Source organism: Rhamphochromis longiceps, linkage group LG7, assembly GCF_057381845.1.
Source record: "Rhamphochromis longiceps isolate RC_006_pf linkage group LG7, R_longiceps_female_GT1.1, whole genome shotgun sequence".
Taxonomy (NCBI): Eukaryota; Metazoa; Chordata; class Actinopteri; order Cichliformes; family Cichlidae; genus Rhamphochromis; species Rhamphochromis longiceps.
In genome coordinates this window covers 66,785,426-66,808,880 of record NC_140563.1, presented here as the reverse complement: position 1 = coordinate 66,808,880, position 23,455 = coordinate 66,785,426, and the positions used below count along the sequence as shown (strand labels likewise).

Here is a 23,455-nt window from a genome sequence, read left to right as displayed (position 1 = left end):
ATCCGCACGCAACATTAAGTACAGCATTCCTGATATATTCTTTTGTACACTGGTGGACACAGTGGCCAGACGAATGGAAGGGCCTGGAGTCTGGAGACTGAAACATTTTTAAGCCAACCCTGGTCGCAAGTGACAGTGACACAAACTTTAAAGACACAAAAGCAGCAAAATAAGAAATGAAAACAATAACAGAGATAAAAAGGGCATGAAAAAGACAACAAATGATAACAAAGACACAAAAAAGATGTAAAACAACAGCCTGAAAAAATTTAAATACCAAGACAAGTAGAAGAGCATCAAACAAATGAAGTACAGCAGCAGGACTGCATTACACATAAGCATAAATGAGATTTTTTTTTCATATTATAAACAGCAAATATAATGATATAAATCAAATCCATTTGTTTTGTCAAGCTTAAAGATTCCTTTGAGGTTTCTAAGATGTGAAAATGTCATAAAGGTCCTCGTTAGTTTTAGTTTAAATATTATTTCTTTTCTATCAGAAGCTGAAAATGGCAAACGTACTGCAACACACTGAATAACTGTATTTGAAATAAGAAACATAGCTATAGATAATAAACTCAGTTCTTAATTCTGACCAGGTAGAAGCTTCAGGTGTTCCAGAAGAACAAGAAGCAAAATGGAAAATGAAGAGTTGGGCAGTTTCATATAAATATTAATCGTCAAAAAATACTCCATCATTTCATTTGTATGGATTCAACTGGTTTCAATTTTGGAATATATATAATATAATAAGTGTGTAAATAGAAAAAGAAGAAGCTTTCCAATTAAACGAAGAAGAATATAAACAAAAGTTTTAGCTGTGTTCTTCTTGTGCTCCAAAGAAAAGAGAAAGGTACAGGAAAGCCCCGTTAGTGCAGTGAAGTGGATGGTGAGGCTCATATATGATGTGCGACTTGACCACAAATCCAATGTGTGCAGCTCCTTTCCAGCTGTCGCTCTACACTTGTGTACTCTTCTTTTTCTGTTGTCAGGTATGGTGCTCGAGAAAAGTCATGCTTTGTGCGCGCTCTAAAGGCTGCCACTGACTTTGATGCTAATAACTGCTAGTGGTATTAGTGCCCTCGTCTTTTCAGCTTTGTGTTTGTTGGATGTCTTCTTTGGTAATTTGCTCGAGTTTTTGCTAAAATTTTCTGTCTTTAATCTTTTTCTCCCCCCAATGTTTCACTGAAGTCGCCCAAACATTAGCACAGTGGTTCCTACATGTCAGGTGCAGGTGTTGCTCACCTGCTATTCAAAACCTTTGTATAGGATTGGTATTGCAGCTAATCTGGAAATGTCGGGAGCACTGAAGTCCTCAGAAACGTTGGCACGATCAGCTAAAAAAACCTTTATTGGCGAAAAGCATTTACGTCAGCATTATCTTTTAATGACCACTGACTGCACTGATTGTTTACACTTGGAATACTTACCTGAAATTTGCATCCTCATGGCTCGGAGAGAAATTACACACAAGCTACTGTTGAAAAATGTATGAATGGCCCAGCTGTCGTTACCGTGCGGATCAGGTGGTAGTTTGAGGAAACAGCCTGTTAGACGAGCTTGGGCCGATGGTCACTTGGCAGCTCGGCAGCAGCTTTATTATTAAAAGGAGAACTCTGATGCATCTGTCCCATTTTCTTTGCTTTCTGCTTCTTTTCACTTTATCCCTTCACTTTGATCCAACGTTTTTGTAATTCCTAACTCAACTGAGCACTCTTCCCCCTCTCACCATCCATCAATCCCATAATTCAGAGTCAATCTCTGTTCAGGCTTAGTTTTTTGCTTTTCTTTTTCCTCCCTATATGTCCCTTGCAACCTCTCTTTTTCATCAATTCCCACTTTCTGTCTCGCCTTCCTCTTTTCTCTGCTTTATAGTCCCCTCTATCTCTCTCTGTCCTCCCATCCTCCTTCTCACTTCTGCATCATAAAGTAGATGGCTGGATGATTCATGTCTGCCCCCGGACTGTTGTGATCCTTATTTTACTGCACAGTTAAACAGGACTCCCCCTTTCCTCCTCCGTTGTGTGTCTGTCCTCTGCAGCTACCGACACTTATCAACCAAAGCGTCATAGCGTTAACACAGATAACAGCCAGGACTGGAAACAATAAACGTGTCTTCATCTGCTGGGTAATTATTGTTCTGCAGATATTTTATGCGAGGACTGAATACAGTCTGGATTTTACAGTGCTATTGATTGGATCTGGGAGAGTTGTTTGTGCGACCATTAAGCTCCCAGGCACCAGTCTGATTTAGACTGGCTCCTCTCCATGACTCTGGGCATCCACAGTCCAGCTGTCTTTTTCTCTGCACTATTCATCATTATGAGAGGGACATCCATGTTTTAATCAGTTTGTCTGCTGCGGTATTACTACATATCGCTGTAGTCGTTCATTGCTCACAGGCAAGCGAGGTTGTTCAATGATTGATGTTATACATAGAATCTGTCAGTGAGAGTCTGAATGATTGAGTCAGTGTGTTTGCCAACGGATGTCTTTCCAACTCATTTAAAGTGCAAATGTTTGATGTGCGTTGCTGCAGGGTTTAAGTTCAACTTATGCTCTCTTTTAAAACTGCATTCTCCACAACATTTTCTCCGGGTCTGCACTTGATATCTCACAAATACATTTTTAATAAATCTTTCCTCTTTATTGCTCACTTTCACTCCCCCGCCATTGCCCCGGTAAGCAACAAAACAGAGCACAAGCTTCTAAGTGAGGTTTCAGTCATTATCTGCAATGACCCGAGCTAACCCTAACTGCTGGTGTGCAGAACATGTAGATACTGGTTATTTTTCTTTACAGCTTTTCTGTTAATGCTCTTCCAAGCAGGCGAAACTTCTATAACAAACCCAAACTCTAAACATAACCCTAAAAGGGTCAAAAGTGACCTGGTGAATGATAACAAAACCAAGTAGAGACTACAACGGAAATGTCAGGCTAGCATTTCTACATCTTTCAGCTTGACTTCTGATCATATTGGTGCGTCGTACCCACGTAAACAATCCTAGGTCACCCATACCCCCAACCTGTTGCAGCAGATGGCTGTTTCTCCCTGAGCCTGGTTCTGCTGGAGGTTTCTTCCTGTTGAAAGGGAGTTTTTCCTTCCCACTGTCGCCAAATTGTTTTCTCATAGGGGATCACCTGATTGTTGGGGTTTTCTCTGTTTTCTTTGTATTGAGTCTTTACCTTTCAATATAAAGCGCCTTGAGGCAACTGCTGTTGTGATTTGGCACCATATAAGAAAAATAGAATTTAAATGAAATTGAAAAAGCTGTAATATTAATAAAAACATAGCTGATTTATTGTCAGGACAAGAATTAACCTCATTCCTTTTAAATGTACAAAAACTTTATCAAACTCTATGAACAATGCATAAAGAGGACAAAACTCTGTGCTTGAGCCCACACTGTCCCTTACATGCTGTGTGCTGCTGTGGTTTGGAGACACTCATTCCCTTGGGAGGAAGGTTCACTGCAAATCAATACAAAGCTGCTCTGAGTGATCATCATTGTCCTAACATGAAACATTTCCATCCTGAAGGGAGTGTTTGAGCATATTTTGCTCAAATGGTGCCCGGTCCTAATTTTAAGAGATAATGTTTGTAGAAAGTATGAATCTTACCCTCAGCAAAACAAGCAAAGGAGGATGAGGACCACGGATCAACCAAACAGTGGGTTCTAGGATTCAAGCTTCTTTCCCCAACTAATATCAGCAAAACTGAAGTAATAGCACCCAAAGTGAAAACACAACTGTAAGTGATTAACTCGTAATTAATAAACAAAACTGCAAAATCAACTGAGGATTAACGCTGGTGCTGATGGATATGACAGAGAGAGAAAGAGGTCACCTCTTTTTTGTGTTTCTCAGTGTAGGCACCATAATTTACAACATAAAGATTGTGTGTAAGTCTTGAAACCAGCAAATGAGACCCAAAGGGCATGGATCAGTTAACTGTTAGATAATTGCCCGCCTTTATTTTGAAAGTTCAGTCACTGCTAAGACACTGCTGAGTCTGAGAATCTCTGTGGGGCGACAGCTGTTGTTTGCTCTGTTATTTACTGTCATGAAGTATATTTAGTATGATTTATTCATCTATTTGAGAAAATGTGAGGGCATCTCCTTTTGCAAGCATGCTGCTGAAGCTACTGCTTTCATTGATTTTGGTCTGTTTTTATTATTTTAGCTTTCGTTTTATGATGTCAGGGGCCTGATTGGGATGATCTGCAGTTCTGGCCCCTAGTGTGTTGTGTTCGTGGCTGCCTGTGTGTCTGAAGCGTCATTTGCCATTGCTCATGTCTCTATTTGCTTAAACCTTTCTCCTGCAGCATGCAAAGTCTGAAGAGCATCTGGACTTTAAGATGTTTCACCTCTCATCTAAGAGGCTTCTTCACTTCTAAAACCAAATGGCACTGGTCCAAGTATAAACCCTAGAGCAGGTTGTCCCTTAAGAGGGTCGTTGATCCACTATTACTCATGTGCATCATCACAATAGCTAAGATGGTTTCCGGTGAAACCACTGTGAGCTCTTGCCTCATCCTATCATGTGACCTGTTAAGATTACCTGACACAAGACGTGAGTGTGGGTTAAACAGGAATCAACAACCCTCTAAAGGGACAACCTCCACTTGGGTTTAAATACCTTGGACTGTCCACCATTCGGTTTTAGAACTGAAGAAGCCTCTCGGGTGAGAAGTGAAACATCTTCACAAAGCTTAAAGAAGTCTAGTTGCTTTCTGTCCAAGTTCCTTAGACTATCATGAACTTACAGAGACAGCACATTTTGTTTTAACAAAATCCTTTAATGCACATGTCCTGGGGAAGTAGAAGCATCTCAGAGTGAAGTACAAGATCTCACTGTCTTAGTCACGAATGTGAACAACACCAGCACAGACCTGACTGCTCTCACCAGCATCAAACATTTGAGTGCCCGCTACTGAAATGTGTAGCCAAGTTTCTGTTGAGCATAACAAATCTGCAAAGTACCTTGCATGAGGTCAGATTTCTATTACTTTGTTGTTTATTGATCTCAAATTTGTGAGTATCCTCAGTGGGTGCGGTGACCTTGTGTACTTTTCTCCTGACACCACCTCTCCCTCCCTCCCTATAACTTCTGCCAGCCTGTTGTCCTTTTACGTCTGGTAAATATCCTTATCTAAATATCCTGATGTCATCCACATGTTCGTAAGTTCAGCTGTGGGGGAAAACATGTCTTTCAGAACTAACATACAGTAAGACAAAAAAAGAACGAAAAACCCCGAATAAAGTCACCTGGACAGGTAAGCCATGCAAGTGTGCAAAGCACTTTGTGCAATTAGAAGTGAATAGGCACTATTGCTATTTTGTAATTTAAAACACAAATGATCAAGATAGTGAAAAAAGGATAAAACAGTTTTAAAGTTGACTTTTATTGGAATAATTAAATGACACATTATTACCTGCAAAGCTCTACTAATGAGACAGTTTGGGTCAGCCTGGCCTTGTGTGCAAAACTGAGGCCAAAAAGGGCCACAAGGCTTTGGCTTACACGTTCGGTATTGATTGTAGGGTACAGTAATTGAATGCAGCCTTACTGAGAGGTTTTATGAACTCAGAGCATCAATCACTATTACCATTCAGTAAACAGAGATTGTTAGAATCGCAGAGACTGTAGCACTAAACTGCAAGAGCATGGTTTCAAAAAGTGAATCCCCACTACCACCACAGTCTTACCTTCCAGCTTGCTACAAAATCAGCACACTGTTTCTGCACTGGCACTGAATGTTGGCTGCAGTGAGACACAGAGTCTTCCAGGATGAGTATAATTCCTAGAGCTGGTGCCATCCTTCAGCTCCTGGCTGTTATTGGAGGAACTCATATGACTCTCTTTGTCATGGAACCCTAACCCCGTGTTCTTGAGAGCAGTGAAAGTACTTAATTAGAAAAATAATAATATAGTTTTTGCTGTCAGTTAAGAGTGTTTTCTTCTGTCTCATTATTGCAAAAACTTGGGAAAAAAAATGTTCTGACAGCAGAGCGTTAGGGTCATCAACGATAATGACCGAGACATCAAAGAGGTTAACAAGTGAGTCAAATTCAAGTTCTGATGTGATGAAAACACAATAAAATCGATCCATCTATAATTGCCTGTGACACCAACCAAAGGAAGGACACCGAACCTTAGGTAATTAAATGTTATCAAGGATGAGCTGTGAGCAGTGAGCCTGAGATTAATGGAGTATGTCCAGACAAGGTGATTCAAGACCCTGTTAAGGCTCACCCAAATTTATAGGCCTTTGATTCAATTTTTAATCAATTATATGTGAGACATATATATTACAAACTGCATCTGCATCCCATTGAAACATCTGTAATATTATATCTGAAAGTCAGAATGAAGTTTCTTCATATTTGGTCAAAAAAGAAGGCAAACGCTGTGAACTGTAATGCACTCACATTTAAGTAGCGCTTTTTTTACTGTCTATTTAAAGTGCCTTAGATTACAAGTCACATTATACCCATACATTCATTAAGCACATTATTCTATGCAGATCGCACCTGTGGCCAATTTAGAGACTCTAATTAAGCTTACATGCACGTCTGTGGACCCAGAAACATACTGAGAACATGCAAACTCCACACATTTTGACGCCTTAATATTTTGTGACCACAAATATCTCGAGAAAAATGATATTGTGAACCTTGGTCATTTCAGCTGTTATATTTATTTATTTATTTTGAATGGTTCCTTTTCTTTGTACATGATTCTTTCATTTTCTTAAGCTAGGCTTTCTCCTGCTCTCCTGCCTTAGCAGCGCAGGCTTCTCTCTTGCAGCACTGTCACCACTTTTGCTGCTTCACCTGGAGATAAATGTGTTTCCTTATATAGAAACTTGGGGGTGTGACAGCATTCAGATGGTATATTGCACAAGCCTGCTGGTTCAGAATAGTTTACCAACATACGCACAGTGATACAAGCAATGTCGGCTGGAGCGCACATTTCATAAATCTGTAACAACTGTAAATTTTGCAAATGCACTTGTTTTTGTTGTGCAGGATAAGAACGTTCCACGCACATGTAAGTAAATGAGAAGCAATGTTCAGCTGGTTGTCAGCTGAACAGATGATGCTGGTGAGACTATCATCAATGAATTGTCCTTTTTCACTTCTTAGTCCTTTTTTAATTTGCTTCTTATATGATGTTGCTCACAAATAAAAGCCAGTGTTTGAAACAATTGCTTTTGTTTTTTCAATGGTCGTCTGCATTTTAACTGACTCAGCCTACTTCACACTTCTCATGCTGTCAAATTCTCGATTCATCAGCATCACAGGCAGAGGCAACTGGCTCTTAAGTACTTCCAGTATCCGTGCACATATCTGTGATTATTGGTAAGAATCTTATAGGGAAAAAATGTTCAGGACGTTCTTTAAAACTATCAAAATTACATATTATAGACATTAGCATGCAACCCAGACCTGAGAATCATCACACACAATAATGCAATCACCATTTTACACGGGTAGATTGGTGATTGCTGAGAGATGCACATAAAAAGTGAATTGCAATAATCAAGACGGGAGAAAATTAAAGTGTGTACAAAAAGTTTGAGATGATTGACTGACAGTAAACGTTTGACTTTTACAATATTTCTAAGATGAAGGAAACAAAACGAACCAGCAACTTGACAAAAACTAATTCAGGCTAAAAATGAGACCCGACATTTGAGTGAGACTTCTGATTCTGTTTTTTAACAAAGAATGTCGAAACTTAACATAAACACTGAAACTGGAGTGACGTCAGGTGCACAAAATAATTTGAATATTGACTTTTTTTCCCCATTATCTGGTTTAACAAAACCTAAAATCCAAGTCTGAATTTGCTACCCAAGACTTTCTGCTTTGGGCTCTGTGAGGGTCTCAGTGTCCTTTGACTTTTCAACACATAAAGTAGTGACGCCAACTTCAGTCACAGATATTATCAGGAAAGGAGGCAAAAAATAAACATGTCAAAACACAACACATTGCATGCATTGTGTGCTTTCAGGTTTCAGGACATCGTCTTGCCTTTCCATCACTGATCTGTGGCCAGTGTCGGTGGTAAACAGCCAAAAACAGACTGATTAGTTTTCTAATCTGTGCTTTACGAGCTACAGTTACAGTTGTGTAAAAACATGTTTATATATTGTCTTCATCACCATTTCGGTGTCTTTCTGACACATGCAATTTGCACTGTTTTCAGTTTACTGCACCACTCATTTTAGTGGTATAACTGACTTACAGCTCAGCATGTTGCACATATAAAATGCATTAATTCAGCACAGATCCTGTAGAAAAGAAGGAGATAAATGTGATACTTTCAGACAGTTACACACTAAGCTTGGAGACATGACACAGGAAACACAGACCTTCGGCTCCACATACCTTGCAAAACATTTAATATTGCTGTCCATAAGTAACCTTGCTACTGTAACTGCTGTTTCCAAATCCACTTTGAGCCATTTGTTGCTGATGCAGTGTTTACTGTGGGGTTGCAAGGTTTTAACACTCTGCAACAAAGGCCAGCTGACTCTTGGATGTTTTTGTGACCTATAATGGGTTACTGAACATTGTGAAACAAGTAAGATACTCTGTGTGCACTCTCAGAATTGTCTTGAGCAGCAGGCGCTTCAGAAAGCCACATGCAGTGTGGCCAGTAAGAACCAACCAAAACTCATTTGTACCATCGGTTGTCGAATGTATGCATTTGTTCAAGTTTGGGTTATAGACAGTTTCTTTTTGAATGTATTTATTGCATTATTAGGTCTTCATCATTAATATTATTAGGACTAATTAAAAAGAGTATCTTATTTGTCATCTAATGTTAGTATTGTTCGCTAACAAGACACCAGCATCTTTTTCACTCAAGTGTTTTCAGCAGTCATATCACACATTAACCCTGACCCTAACTCTAGTCAGTCACAATATATAAATGTTTCATTTTTTGTTAATCTGCCAGCTACTAAGGCAGACTATGTGTGATGTTTGATTTTGAGAATGTGATCATTTCATGGGTTCACATGTCAAAACTGCTTTAGAGAACACAAGCATGAGACCCGAACCTTTTAATACGTATTCAGCCGTTCTCATTCAGCTCAGGCTGAAAGTAGCAGCCCACGCAAACATGTCATACATGTCAGTGTGTTGTTCGTGGCTTCCTGCTGACAGAGTTCAGCGTCAGTGTCTGTCTTGATGTCTTTATCAGTGGCCGGTGGTTATTTGGGAGCTGCAGCAGGGTGTCAGGCGGGGCTTGGCCACCAAGGCTCGATGAAATATGCATTGGCCCGAGATTGAGTTGACTGACCTTGCTTGGTTGTGTGTGTTGTCTGTGCTGGGGTTTGACAAGAATAAGTCTTTAATAGCACTCGGGCTCAGAGGGTGTGACTGCTCTATCTGTTCGGCCCCTTTCCTTGTTGTTACTGCATAGTCATGCAAGTTATGTGCCGGTGCTGTTTGTGTGTTTTTAGTCCATAAACAGGTGGACTGGAGAACAGATTGCCTGAAGGTTTGAATGGCAGCTTCAGTGCAGAGCGTCTCCATTTCTTATACCTGGATGGATTGTTTTGACAGAAGTCACGACCACGAAAAAACTGAAATGACTACAGTGCATGAAGAACTCAATTACCAAGCTCGGACCTGTAGGCCTTATTAACATCCCTCCCTGCAAAACTCGTTGACTTTGACCAAGAGGCTGTTGACCTGAGCCGTTAGTATCAATCATTTTCAAAGCGCGACACATACGAAGCTGTTTTGCATCACATTTTGTTTCATTTTGGGAAAAAAAGTATCCGTTATTAACATTTCCTTTTTGTGCTGACAGCCGACACCGGATTAGAGGTTCATACTTTGATTACAATTAAACATTGACAAGCATCTGACATTTTTAGATAATCTTGTCATGAATGTGCGATGATGTCATTGGTCAGAACTGGAAATGCAACCTGTGAGGAGTATTCATACAGCTGAGAATAATAATATTGATAAAGTTGCTGGTGTTATGATGTAATTGACCAATTTCAGAGCATAATCAGCTAATCTGAGACACATTGTGTTTTTTATGGAATATTTTTTAAAAACAACCATCCTTCAGTTTTAAAGAAGCACAAAGGCAGTAAGATGTTTTAGCAAGTGAACCTCTGTTTTGTAATTTCACTCGCTTCATGAGACGCAGTTACTGAGTGAAAATGTTTACCAGCTACATAGAATTCACTTCTGTGGTGCTGATTTAACTTATAATCTGATTTATAAGTCAAAGCTAATTGTGGTGGTGCCACAGGCTCATATACCGCAGCCTATGGCGCTAACGTCGTACATATAGAAGAGTAAGAGGAGAATGACTCAGAGTTGTTAGAGAAAAGCTTCAAAGTAGCACCAGGAGGCACTGGAGAAAAAGCTAACGGGCATATGGAACCGAACTTTTCTTTCAAAAAGAATACAGTTAAAAGCAACATTCACACTTTCTAGCTAAGCTGTCACCCAAGATAACGGCCCACGCTCTTTTAAGTATCAATCCTGTGAGCAGCACAAAGTTGATTGTTTAAGCAACTCTGTTACACTTCATTGGAAATCATAGGCACATTTAACATTTAGTTATTGGGCTGTTAGAGGAGCACTATCATTGTTGAGTGTGTGTTTATGTGTTTGAGCTGGCTAGGTTTGCTCAATACGGCCAGTTTCTCTTGTTCTCAGTCATGTCACAAATATGCTGCTGTATTGCACACAAGATCCATAGAGGCCGGAGTCTATCACACCAGGCAAGACCCCAGGTGCAGGCTGTGTAAAGATGCCCCTGAGACAATCCAGCATAACAGCAGGGTGCAAGATGCTAGCAGGCAAGGCATACATGGAACACCATAACCAAGTGGCCGGCATAGTGTACAGGAACATCTGTGCAGAGTATGGCCTGGAAGTCCTGAGGTCAAATGGGAGATGGAGAATTTCCGAGCTAAGATCCTGTGGGACTTCCAGATACAGACGGACACAATTGTGATGGCTAACCAACCGGACACAGTGGCGTTAGAAAAACAGAGGAAGACGGCCATAGTGATAGATGTAGCGGTTCCGAATGACAGCAACATCAGGAAGAAGGAACATGAGAAGCTTAAGAAAATCCAAGGGCTCAGAGAAGAGCTCGAGAAGATCTTGAGGGTGAAGGTAACAGTGGTCCCAGTGATAATCGGAGAACTAGGTGCGGTAACTCCCAAGCAAGGCGAATGGCTGTCCAGAAGTGTGTGGCATAGAAAGAACTTAAGCTCAACTTAAGACGAACCAGGTCAGAGCTGTATTTTCAGGCACTAACTGCCTCCAAGTGTTGAAAGCTTCAGATAAATTCTGCAGAGCACAATTACAAAAAGTACCTTTAATGAAACTATTTGCTATCAGAAATTTTTATTTACACTACTTTATAAAAGTGTTAATAAGGCTGCCCCCTACATAAGAAACAATAAAATGCTGTACTTGGGTTTGAGTGGTGTGGTGGTTAACACCTTTGCTTTACTACAAGAAGGTTGTCGGTTGATACTTCCCGATCAGCTGAAGCCTTATTGTGCCACTTGTGTTCTCAGACAGTTTTAAAAGATTGTCTCGCATCATTAACTCGTGTTTGAAAAGAGGTGGTTGGTATGAACACAGAGAGGAAAGAGTTCTTTCTAAACTCCAGCCCAAACCAGTTTAGTTTAATGCTTAGCTATGAAGCGCTGAAAATCTGCACGTTCTTGTTCATCTATTCTTTGTCGCAGAGAATATGTGAAGAGTTAGCGTCACAATGACAGGATGGATGCAAGTCAGTTGAGGCTCCAAGAACCATCAACTTGTTTGCATTAATCCTGTATTATATCATAATTAGTAAAGAGCAATATATTTATGTCGAAAACAACATTAACGATTATTTTAGTCAACATTTCCTGCTGTGAAGTGTAATAATAATAATAATAACAAAGGTTATTAAAGGTCAGTCATTCAATCAGTCAGTTTATTAGTATTCAGCACCAATCAGCATGATTTTGCTGCGAGTGACTGATGTCATTAAGAGGATGAATGACTGTTAATTACAAGTGGATGTGTTTTAATTGCTTTAGCCGTAATCGGATGTTTCTGTTGTGATTACAAATTGATTTTCAGTGGATATACAGGAATTGATTTTCTCATCCCTTTTGTGATTGTTGAATGGAGCAGATTTCGCCCTTTTGATAGTTTGTTTCTACTTGAGGCAGGAGTGGCAGTACCCATCTGATAGAGAAGATTTTAAGGACCCATCTGCTGTTGGAAAAATCCAAGAGCAAAGATATCTGACAATGTTCTGCCAAATTAATGTGGGGTTTTTTTCTGCTTCAAGAACTGAGCTCATCTCCTACAGCGGCTGAAGACTCTTGGATACTGTGTTGTGCTAAGAAAGAGAGCGCAGAGAGAGATGTAATGAAATTAAAATGCAGGCACTGAAATTGATTTTGGCCCAAACTAAATAATCATCTGTTGGTGAGGACATTAACTCAGCTTCCGGGTGGTATTCCAGTGCACCCGTCACACTTCATGCATATTACATTCGCTTTGTCACAGTTTATAAACCGTCATCTGGTGTTTTAATGTGACCAATCAGGCGAGGCTGCCTATCATGTGGTGGTCCTCCTGACACAAATCGTGACTTAGTAAGACGCCAGCAATGAGCCAGCTGCAGGGAAATCCCGACTGGAAGCTTAACAACAGATTTTGCATTAGGGTCCTTATCCAGCTTTGATTTCCACCGTTCACTGAATGCTAATTATTGTATCACAGCGTCGCGCTGCTCTTCTCTGCAACTTTGACACACAGATGTTTTTCATCACTAAAACATCAGAGAGGACTGACTGAGAAAACAGGATAACTCAGCATTCAGTTTAATTCAAGTGTTGGCTCTGAATGTAAAAAATGGTAATACATGCAGCACCTGCAGCCAGACAGAAAACACAAACACCGAGCAACAAGGTGAGATTTTCTGCACTTTAAAAAGAATCATTATTTTAATTTTCCATCTAAAAGTAGCAGCGCCAAAGGGGAGAATGTTCTTTACCAGTTATTAGTTCTTACCTTATAAAGATTTCAGTTTCATTTAAACTGGTGCGGTCTTCTGCTGCTGTACCACGTCTACTTCAAGGTTTGGCGCATTAAGCATTCATGCTGTTCTGCATACCTTCTAAGATAGGATAGATCAAGAGATAATTTATTGATCCCACAAGGGAAATTGTTGTAACAAGTGGTTATTTAAGTTACTACTAGGTTAAAGCAGTCTGGTAATTCCCTTCTGACCTCTGACATCAACAAGGCATTTTCTCCTTGAGAAATACTGCTCACTGGATATTTTTTGTTTTTCCAGTCTGTTCTCTGTAAACCCCAGAGATGCTTGTGCAGGAAAATCCCCAAAAGATAAGTAGTGTCTGAAATTTGCGTATGAAAACAAAGGCACTGCGCATGCGCGTTTTACCCATATTCTATCGAGATATTTCATTTTCTTATCGTTGCCCAACATTATACCGCTATTACCGTGAACGGCATGATATGGCCCAGCCCTACCAACAACCATGCCGTGTTTAAAGTCACCCTAATCGTCTGTTTGAACTTCAGCTGTTCAAAATGCACCGAATTGGTGGTTCTTGCTCTTGGTTCAAAATGAGTGGACGAGACAAGAAAAGAAATCAAAGGGACAGGCTTTGGAGCCGTACGGGACGCACAGCCTGACAATACACAGCAGCTTACATCCACTTTGCCTTTAAAGCTGGTGTGAAGGGAGGTTGAAGAAAGCGCTGAGCGGGTGCACCAAATAAATAAGGATCAATCAGGTCTCTTAGAACCCTAGAGTAAAAATATGGAGCTGGAGATGAGCACAATAGATTCTCTTTAAAGTCTTTTAATACAATCACCTCGTCCTGTATCCTAATTGAGATATACCAACAGAAATCCAGCCCAATTGTTTCTGAATGTAAGTTCATCCCAAATCAAACTGATATAAGAAATCCTTTGCAGTGAAAGATTACAGCTAAGCCAAGGGTGAAATCAGTCTTTGTTGCTTTCTAACAAACATCATCTAATGAACAATGGCTGCCGTATGTAATATGTTAGTAAGAAAAGAATTACTCAGTGAAGCTGGATATGAGCAAAGATTTGTATAAAGAGCCATTGCTGCTGAATGTTTATATGTAGCTCTATATTACTTTGAGTAATGCAAGGCAAACACATTTCACTTCTATTATTGTCAAGAGAACAACAGATACCTCTAAAACTGGACACCTCACACTAGAATAATCTAGATCAGGGATGTGAAGCTCATTTTACGTTGTGGGTCACATACAACCCACTTTGATCTTAAGTGGGCTGGACCAGAGAAACTACAGGATAAACATGTAAAGATAGATAGAAGGTTCTAGTAGTTCATTCAAGTCAGTCATTGTTAAGTCAGCGTATAATTTAGTTGTAAAAAAACTAGTGCTGTCAGTGTTAACCTCGTTAAAATGACATAACCGCATTAATGTGGCAAATCTCTGTTAGCGAGGGATTGCCCCGTGCATGGGGCTGCACGGTGTCAACGCGTTGCCGCGGTTAGCTCATTAATACGTTAGCACCGTGCAGCCCCACGCACAGGGTGATCTGCGTTTACTCGCTAATGGGGACTGCCGCGTTAATGCGGTTAACGAGATTAACACTGACAGGACAAAAACCCAGATGATTTCCCCCCGAAACAGATAATTTTCAATAGCAGATGGTGTAAAAACGGGAACCTTTCTCTCATTTGATTGTTTATTTCTGGCTTCATTACTTTGGTGTTTTATGAATGGCAGTTGGTGAAGGTGGGGGTGGGGGGGTTTATTAATAGAAAAAGGTGTAAAACCAGAAAATACAGTTAAAAGTTGATTATCTGTGCACTTGTTCACATTTTCTAAAGCTGTTCAGTGGGCCAGATGGGAGTCTTTGCTGGGTCAATTCTAGCCCCTGGGCCTTATGTTTAACACGCCTGATCTACAGGTTTAAACATTATTGGCTATTACTGGCCAGATGAATATTAAATCAATGTTGCTATGTGGTGAACTGTCCACCCTCCACAGAAAACTGTCTGGACTTTTTTAAGTTTCTTGAAGACGTTTCATCCGAGAAGCTTCTTCAGTTCTAAGAGCAAATAGTGGAGAGTCCCAGATTTTAAGCCCTATGGGAGTGTCCCCAAGAGGGTCATGGACCCCTTTTTGATCACCTTGGCTCATGTGATTGCTCTTAGAACTGAAGAAGCTTCTCGGATGAGAGGTGAAACGTCTTCAAGGAAACTTAAAGAAGTCCAGACGCTTTTCTCTTTCTTTCTTCACAGACATGTCGTTCTCAGCAGCACTGAGAAATTTCTCCTCTTTGTCATTTGGTGCCAACCGTCCCACAGCTCGCGACCATAAAAGCGCTGTGTGGCATTTATTGCCACACCACCTGTGGTCCTAAGATGACACTGAAGGAAAATATTAGAGAAATGTGCCCATTTGACACGAACCAACTCCTGTACAGTAGGACTGCAAAACAGGCCTGCGCACACATCTGTGTCCATGCTCTCACATAGGCACCAGTATAATTAATTTATGATCCGGCCCTGTGATTTATTTTCGTCCCTATCTGACCTTATGCGCTCCTTGAATACGAAATGTCCGCGAGGATTCGCGGTGCTTGGCTGAGTTGAAAGCGAACGCACACACAAGCTGCGCAGCTAGAGTCCTGCTGGACCACGTATCACAATCCTTCATTTCTCCTCGAAACGCTTCAGCTCTCTCACCTTCTTCCTGCACCTCTTTTTCGCTCATTTCTTCCATCTCCCACTCTCTGCTCATCCCTATGGAGCGTCTGAAAATAGCAGCTAAGGGAAATGTGGGTCAGCTGCCATGTAGTGTGTGTAGTGAACGTTTCTCTGTGTGTTTTCTACCTGCACCTCCTTAGCGTTTTTCACATTTCACAGAAATGAGCACCACGTATGTATGCTGCAGTTCTGCAGTGTTATTTTTGTTTTTTACTTTATTTTCCACTTGTAAGCCTGTGAATGTCTTAGAACTGTATGTGTCATCACTCCAGCAAAAACACAGGAGAAGCTCAAACCTTTGTTTAGCTTTAAGTCCTCTTCACACTGAAGGTCCCTTTACCTCAGCCAGGTACAGGGACCTGTCATTAATTTCCATTTTTGTCAGCTACCAATTTTCTATCATGGTAGCTGCCGTTTGTGGACTGAGGCTGCCTCGTATTGCTACAATTTAAATGGAGCATTTATTATGCCTTATTTCTGTTTCATCAAATTTGGTAGAGTTGCATCTAACCATCTTTAGAATGAGCTCCGTATCACCAGTGCTTGTTTAACGACTGTTATTTAGTGGCGATTTTATGGGGGAAATGCTTTTCTCATCCAGTCATCAGAACAAAACTGAGAGGATGTTTTGCTGCGTGGGTATAAAAAGTTCAGCATATGTCAAATGAATATCGTACGGTAAAATCTGATATTGTGGCAGAGAGTGAAATTATGTTTGACAAATATGTTAATAATAGCAACAATCTGACATTCACCTACAGAATGATCCACCATTTGGTGAAAGTGGGGAAGAAGAGCAAACTTAACTAGGGCGAGAGGAAAGAGAAACACACACAAAGTACAAGAACTACAGGAAAGAACGGGTCAAAATGAATGACATGCAGCAGTGGCATATGAATACATGATGACTGAAAAGAGGGGAGGGAAGAAGAAATGCCCATGTCATCACAGGAAGTCCCCAATATCATGAGCCTATAGCAACCTAACTAAGGTATGGTCACCTGAGTTTAAAGTAGAGATGGTGTCTGCCTCCTGAAGAGTCTGATAGTTGAAGTCTCTGCCACATATTCGAGTTTTAGAAAGTTTAGGAAGCACACGTTACCCTGTACACTTAAAGCAATGAACTCTTTTGGGATAACCTCATAGTGTTAAATAATATATATTAATATATGATCAAGCCTGATCATACAAGACATTAACAGGGAACTGGTGAGGGAAAAATACAACCTCTGTTAATACTCTTCTTGCAGAATTTGTACCAACTGAAAGCTCTTCTCCTCACAACTTTAACTTAAAAATTAATTTGGTCACAGTTATGTTATATGCACAGGACGCTGCCATGTTGCAGTTTAGTTGTAGGTGGGCTATTTTTTTAACTAGAGTCGTCACATGTCCAGTGTTATTTGTAGCTTGCAGTTCCTCCTGCTAGACGGAGAAGCTCCTACTTTTAAAATAACACCCCATTAGTAATGTCTACGAGCTGTTATCGTTATCTATAACTGACAATTTGGTGTTAAGTATCATTTAGGAAGAGTAGAATAGAATATCCCTTTATTGTCATTGTATGTGTATAATGACACTGTGAGTGGTCCACACCAACTGTGCAGGAATAAAATATAAATAGTAAGACAGTGAATATTGTAAAGGTTTTAAAACGACACAAGCAAGACGTTTTACTGCCTAAAGCTAACCAAATGACATAAATGAAAATAAATGGTTACTGAAAGCTACAAAAGGGCCTCAGATCAGAGCTGAACTAAACCCTCTTGGCTGAAAATGAGATTATTAGTTTCTTATTTGGAAGACTTTCAAACTTGTTGGCACCACAGGCACATCAGTGACCACCTGTCATAAATGTTTGACCTCTTATCAGAATATAGTGGTTGGGGATTTGGAGCGGGGACATCGTCCTGACACACCCAGCAGCGAGTTGGGAGTTATTTGCTTGCGCCTTGTCCCATCTCGTCAAGCAGATCCCAGAGCTTGCCTTCTCCACCTGGGTGGTGTCTGGCCCCCTGTAGCACCAGTTCCTGGAGATGATGAGTTTGCAGAAAAGCCTCCACTCCCACTCAGCGTCCCAACTTCTGTCCAAGACACGCTGCTTATCTTGACTGTGCGCTGCAGCAGTCTTGCAGAACTGCTGCGGCTCACATACCTGTGGACATTGTGGAGCTGATACTATTCCAAACTTTATTCCAAACTCCTTTCTCTGTAACATTTAACGAAACTGATTTTTTTCACAGCAGCAGTCCTGGCCACAGCAAGTTTATCTCACTTTACCTCATGCAGCCTGACCTTATTGAGAAACGTTGGAAGTTGTTGGTCTAAAACTAGCAAAAGACAAGAAAGGAAAGAGGAATTAGGAAAAGAAAAAGACAGAACATTACAAATTAAGAGGTCTAATACTTCCAGGATTAGTTAGCAACAGCGAAACGCTATGCACCTAAAACTTTTCCACAGAAAGTCTCTGAAAAGAAGAAGGGGAAAAATGCTCAGCAAGAATCAGTGTAATTGTTTATATATATGCAAATCTCATTAAACCACCAAACAACTGTAGCGTTACCTATCATATAATCAATTTTTAATAAACGGAAACCAAAAGGCAGTGAAACTGGTGGATTTTTCAAAGAATTTACACATTGAAATGAGCAGTTTTGTATTTTGTAAATGTTTTTTTTTAGCAGTTTGTTGGTACCAGTCTTGATTTGAGCAAAGGTACAGTAGAGTGAGCTCAGTAAACTGAAGTAATCTGGATACAAAACCCACTGGCCTAAAACCTGCTGAAACATATCCCATTCTCAGCGATGCTGAACGTGAAGAGTCACTGCCGTTTTGATTGAAGCTTCCTTTTGTCACAGTCGCAGCTGTTTTCAGCTGTGTGGCCCAGTGTTGACCTAATTATCTGGTATGTGTTATACTAATATAGTCAACCCTGATGGCTCCAAAGAGCACAAACAGAGAGTACTGACACAGCTACAACTTTACAGGACTTGGCAAAACAAGCACAGATGAGTGTTTTTAAAGTGTGCATTGGGGTGAAAGGGAAGAACTGGATAGCACAATGATAACGGCCTGGGTTCATTCTAATCAGTCTTCCATATCACAAAGTTTTATTTTAGTCAATGTTTCTTTCCTTAACTGATAATAAAGCAGTGGCTAATGATTCAGCCTGTTTGTTTTTTTTAGAAAGGCAGACCTTCTACTCCATCTGAGACCAATTTTTCCCATTAGTAAGCTGGATATGCTAATGGCCACGCTAATAGAAGCCAATAAGTGGGTTATTATTTTTTATCCATTCTCTTATTTTGAAAGTTAACTCAAAAACACCTTCCTGTCTTTTGTTTTCTCTTCTGGTTGGCTCACTTGTGGCGGTCCTTGATATCGTTGATCTCATTCAGCCCAAGATGGCGGCCATCCTGGGCTTCAGCTGGGGTCCGTAGTCCTTCCTACGGTGCGAGTTAGAAATGTGCTCTAACTCGAACATGCAGCAGGTGGAAAACCGGATCATGCGCTGTTATGATAAGTTCACTAAAGCTGCAGAGCAGAACAAAGAACCTTGCCAGCTGTATTCAAAGACTGTTTGGGTCTATTTGGGTATTTTAACATCAGAACGGCCGGGATTTCCTATTATCACATTCTTTTACATTACAAAATGACATTTTACATTTCGTTCCTTTGGGTGAAATGCACTCACAATGAAGCCGATGCTTGTTTATTTCACAGTCATGTGTGTGTATATATGTTTGCACTGATCTTTTACTTTGCTCCTCTTCTTCCTAGGATTCAAGTGTCCTGTCTGCTCCAAGTCTGTGGCGTCCAATGAAATGGAGGTTCACTTTATCATGTGTCTAAGCAAGCCTCGCCTCTCTTACAATGGTAAGAAACACCTCCTTCTGTTCTTTTTATGATCGATCTGGTAGAAATCAGGCTCGCTGTGCCAGGGAACAATGAGCTTGAAGGCCTTGAAGCTGCTGCGCTCATAAATATTCGTGACAAGGTGGGCGGGTCTAAAGACAGGAACATGTTATCGAGCTAGTCCTTCAAAAACATGATAAATATGAATGAGGGGCAATGAGGAAAATCATAAAAATTCATAACATGAATTTACACAACCCGACAGTTTCAGCCATCCACTTTGGAAAATACAAACACAGCTGAGGCTGCAAAGCCCTCGACTGCTGCGCTCTGACATGTGACCTCTTCAGTTTCACAGCTCTTACTGGTTCTGTGTGATTCTGTTATGCCTGTTGGGGGTTTTTACTTTTTGCTGTCATTCTACTGGAGTACTAAACTGTACTTGCAAGATCCAAGACACGCTGCTTATCTTGACTGTGGGCTACAGCAGTCTTGCAGAACTGCTGCGGTTCACATAACCTGTGGACATCGCGGTGCTGATACTACCAACCCTGCCTCGGTACATTGAGTTTTTTCTTTTATAATAACAGCCTACATTGAGTCTCAGCTATAAGAGTACAGTGTGTATTTAGTCTTCACTTTTATAGGTTTAAGATGAGTTGGTATTAAGCTGCAACCTCCAGGGCTAACAAACCAAGCCATAAACTGCAGTTTCTGAATTCCAAAAGCAACTCAGTCACTACTGACTGCCATGATGACGTGTCCAACTTTACAGTAGGCTTAAATATGTTTACAAACTGCTGCACAAACCCATGCATTTGGATACTGGTTAGGTTGAAAATTAGGGGTGTTTCTGCTTTGAGCAGGGCGCCAACCTATGCTTGTTTTATGGTACTGCAGTTGTTTTTGTCTGGGTATGAATTTTATTACAAATAGAAAACCAACTTATCATGAGCAAGTTTGCATTGGTTGAAAAACCAATGTACTATTGCCGGGTGTAGGTTGAATGGTGACTGGTTGAGAAGTCGGCCAGAACAAGGAAGAGACCAACAGGGACAAGGAAAGTCAAAGATGATCAAAAGCAGCATGAAGAGGACTTAGCTTCACTTCAGCTCTTTGGATGTTCTAACGCCGTTCTTCTCTGTGGCTGAAGGATCAGTAGCAGCACAAGCAAGACTAGCTCACAGACCAGTTGCCCCTCAGCACAGTACACAGCTACAACTTCAACTTCATGTCTTCAAAGCTAAGCTCTGCACACGAGCAACGCAAAAGAATGAAAGGCCACAAATTATCAGCTTACTCTAAGTGCTGCAAACAGTGTAGGGATGTGGAGCCGGGCATGTCAGGGTCTTTTGTTTTACTTCATTGACCATGTGGGCAGTGCTGCCCTGTGTCACTCTGTTAGCTCATCCCTCCCTGTCTGCTGCCCGGCTGTTTTTCTCCCTGTTATCTAACCAACAGTTATAACTGATCATCTGGGACTTGTTATTGTGTTTCTAAGGGATTACACCTGCTGTTGGTTCAAGTACATCTTGAAATTGTTCAGCCTTTGTTGGATTGATCAACTGATCAATGAGTGATAATGAGCTAATCCCAGTGTGGGACTGCAGCTGGGGAAGGTATCATACAATGCAGTTCTCCAACTGCTGCAGGATCAGGTTGGAGTGGCTTTTAAGCTCTCAGCAGATAAATACACATTATCAGCTGCAGCCCTTGACCAGTCTGGGGCTGTGTAGAGAGCCCAAGGGGACGTGTTTGCTGGGTGGACTGTAGGTATGTGAGGGTGAATGGTTTGCCTCTTGTTCCGTGTCAGCTGGGCTCCAGCCCCCAAAGTAGGCAAAGAAAATGTATTGAGATGGTAAGAGCTGTGAATAACCTTCGAAAAGCAACTACGCATGCACGGATCCATCAGTTTTCTTCCACTTGTCAAATTCAAAGTCGGTAGTGGAGGTCGGCAGTCTGTCACGTAGCTACGGCATAGAAACATTCACAACTACAGCAAACTTGGAATGATCACCTAATCTAACAAACATGTATTTGTACTGTGGGAGGAAGCCAGACTATGAAGAGAGAAACCACACATGTAAACGTCCCAGCAAAAGATTCAGATCCTTCTTGCTGTGAAGCAGCAATTCAAACTGCTGCACGCCTGCACACAACTAAACTTTCAACATAAGACCCACTGGATTGTCCCAGTGAACTGATGGTGAAATCCTTTGTTTTCTTGAATAAACTCTGGAAAAATATATTTGTTCGGCTGTTAAAATATGTGGGTGGCCTTCTAAGTAAAGTCTATGTTTACCTCGAGGTGTGGGCCAGTGTTCTGACATCGCACACATTTAAATACAGCATCGTTCCTAAGTAGACGACCCACAGGATGGTGAATATGCATTGGGAAATGAATTCACTCATGGTTTTAGGTAAAATTTGAAAAATAAAGCACAGGTTTTATAACACTGAGCTCTTTGGTCCATTTTAGACTCAGTTATAAATAAATAAATAAATACTGAATTTTACCATTTTTAAAAAGCCAGATGATTCCTGACTTGGGGGAATATTGCTGTGATTCTGACATCATTCATGTTTACTGTTACTCGGTGTCCACAGTGCTGCTCTGGGCTATTTATGAATGACATAAAAAAGTACATAAAGCTGCTGCAGACACACGGTCTACCTTCCAGTCTCCTGTTATTTCCTCAAGCAGGCTTCTGTTTTAATTATGGCCTCGACTGCCGCTCCTGGTTGCTTGGAGACACGCGGTCATCATGTCTGTTTGTTGCCCCACAGCAGTAAGTTGATTGACACTTACTTGTTTGACTGTGTGTCTAAATGGGTGACCTTGTAAAAGTCTGCTCATACGTGGTGCTCATGTTTCTGAGCGTAACAATAACTAATTGAGTGAATTTGTTAGAGGCTGACAGAGACGGACACGAGAAGTCTTCAACCTGGTCATCGAGGCCGGTGCAGTAAAAAAACTACTGTAAGGCCTGCAGCTGAATTTGGATTGAGTGACAGAGACAGAGAGAGGAGAATTTTAACTGTCTTAAGGAAGATGGGATCCAGAATGATGGAGGACCCTGATGGCTGATAACGGACGAGAGGAAAGGGCAAAAGGAGAAACACTCCCATAATTCCTCCTTTTTCGGCACCTCCTGTCCTTCCTGTCACTCTTTATTTCCAACAAATTACTCTCTCGTTCTCCCTCTGTCCCTCTCTCATCTGTGAGTCTGTCTGTCTGTTCCTGCTGTGTAATCTCGCTGTAATTTCTTTTTTCCCTCTATCTTCTTCCGTGTCTGTTCTCTTGGGTTTTTGAGGCCCACAAAATGGGCTGTGCTTATCTTGTTTCCCAGCATGCTCAGGGGTGTATTGTCAATCACCTGGACCGACTGACTGCCGCACATCGGCACATCACACACATACACTCACACACACACACATCTGCTGTTCAGGAGATTCATGAATGCACTGATAAACCTCTAAAGTTAAGCTGACTTGCTTATAACCTGCTTTCAAAATGAAGTTTTTAATACCACATCATCTGCATACATTTGTAGTTTTGTAGCAGAATTGTTGGAAGTGCTTCTTCCTGTCAGGGTGTTGATAGGCATTACATACATTTCAAATTTGAAGCAGTACAACTGAGCAGACTTTATTCAGTTTCAGCGTAGAGTGCCTGTCTGCTGTGATGCACTGGATTCAAGGGCAAGGTTTCATAGCCTTTTGGTCGAACGCACAAGGTTATGGCACATATGGTCAAAGGACCACTTGCTTCACACCCAAATGAATAATTAC

General features: G+C 41.0%; 1 protein-coding gene across 1 annotated transcript in view; it reads left to right on the top strand.

Annotated features, from left to right (window-relative positions):
• znrf1 (zinc and ring finger 1) overlaps positions 1-23,455 on the top strand; it is a 62,060-nt gene that overhangs the window by 25,764 nt on the left and 12,841 nt on the right. Inside the window, exon 2 of the mRNA XM_085414894.1 lies at positions 19,589-19,684. Coding sequence (XP_085271020.1) covers positions 19,589-19,684 — 96 coding nt within the window. The remainder of the gene's footprint in view (positions 1-19,588; positions 19,685-23,455) is intronic.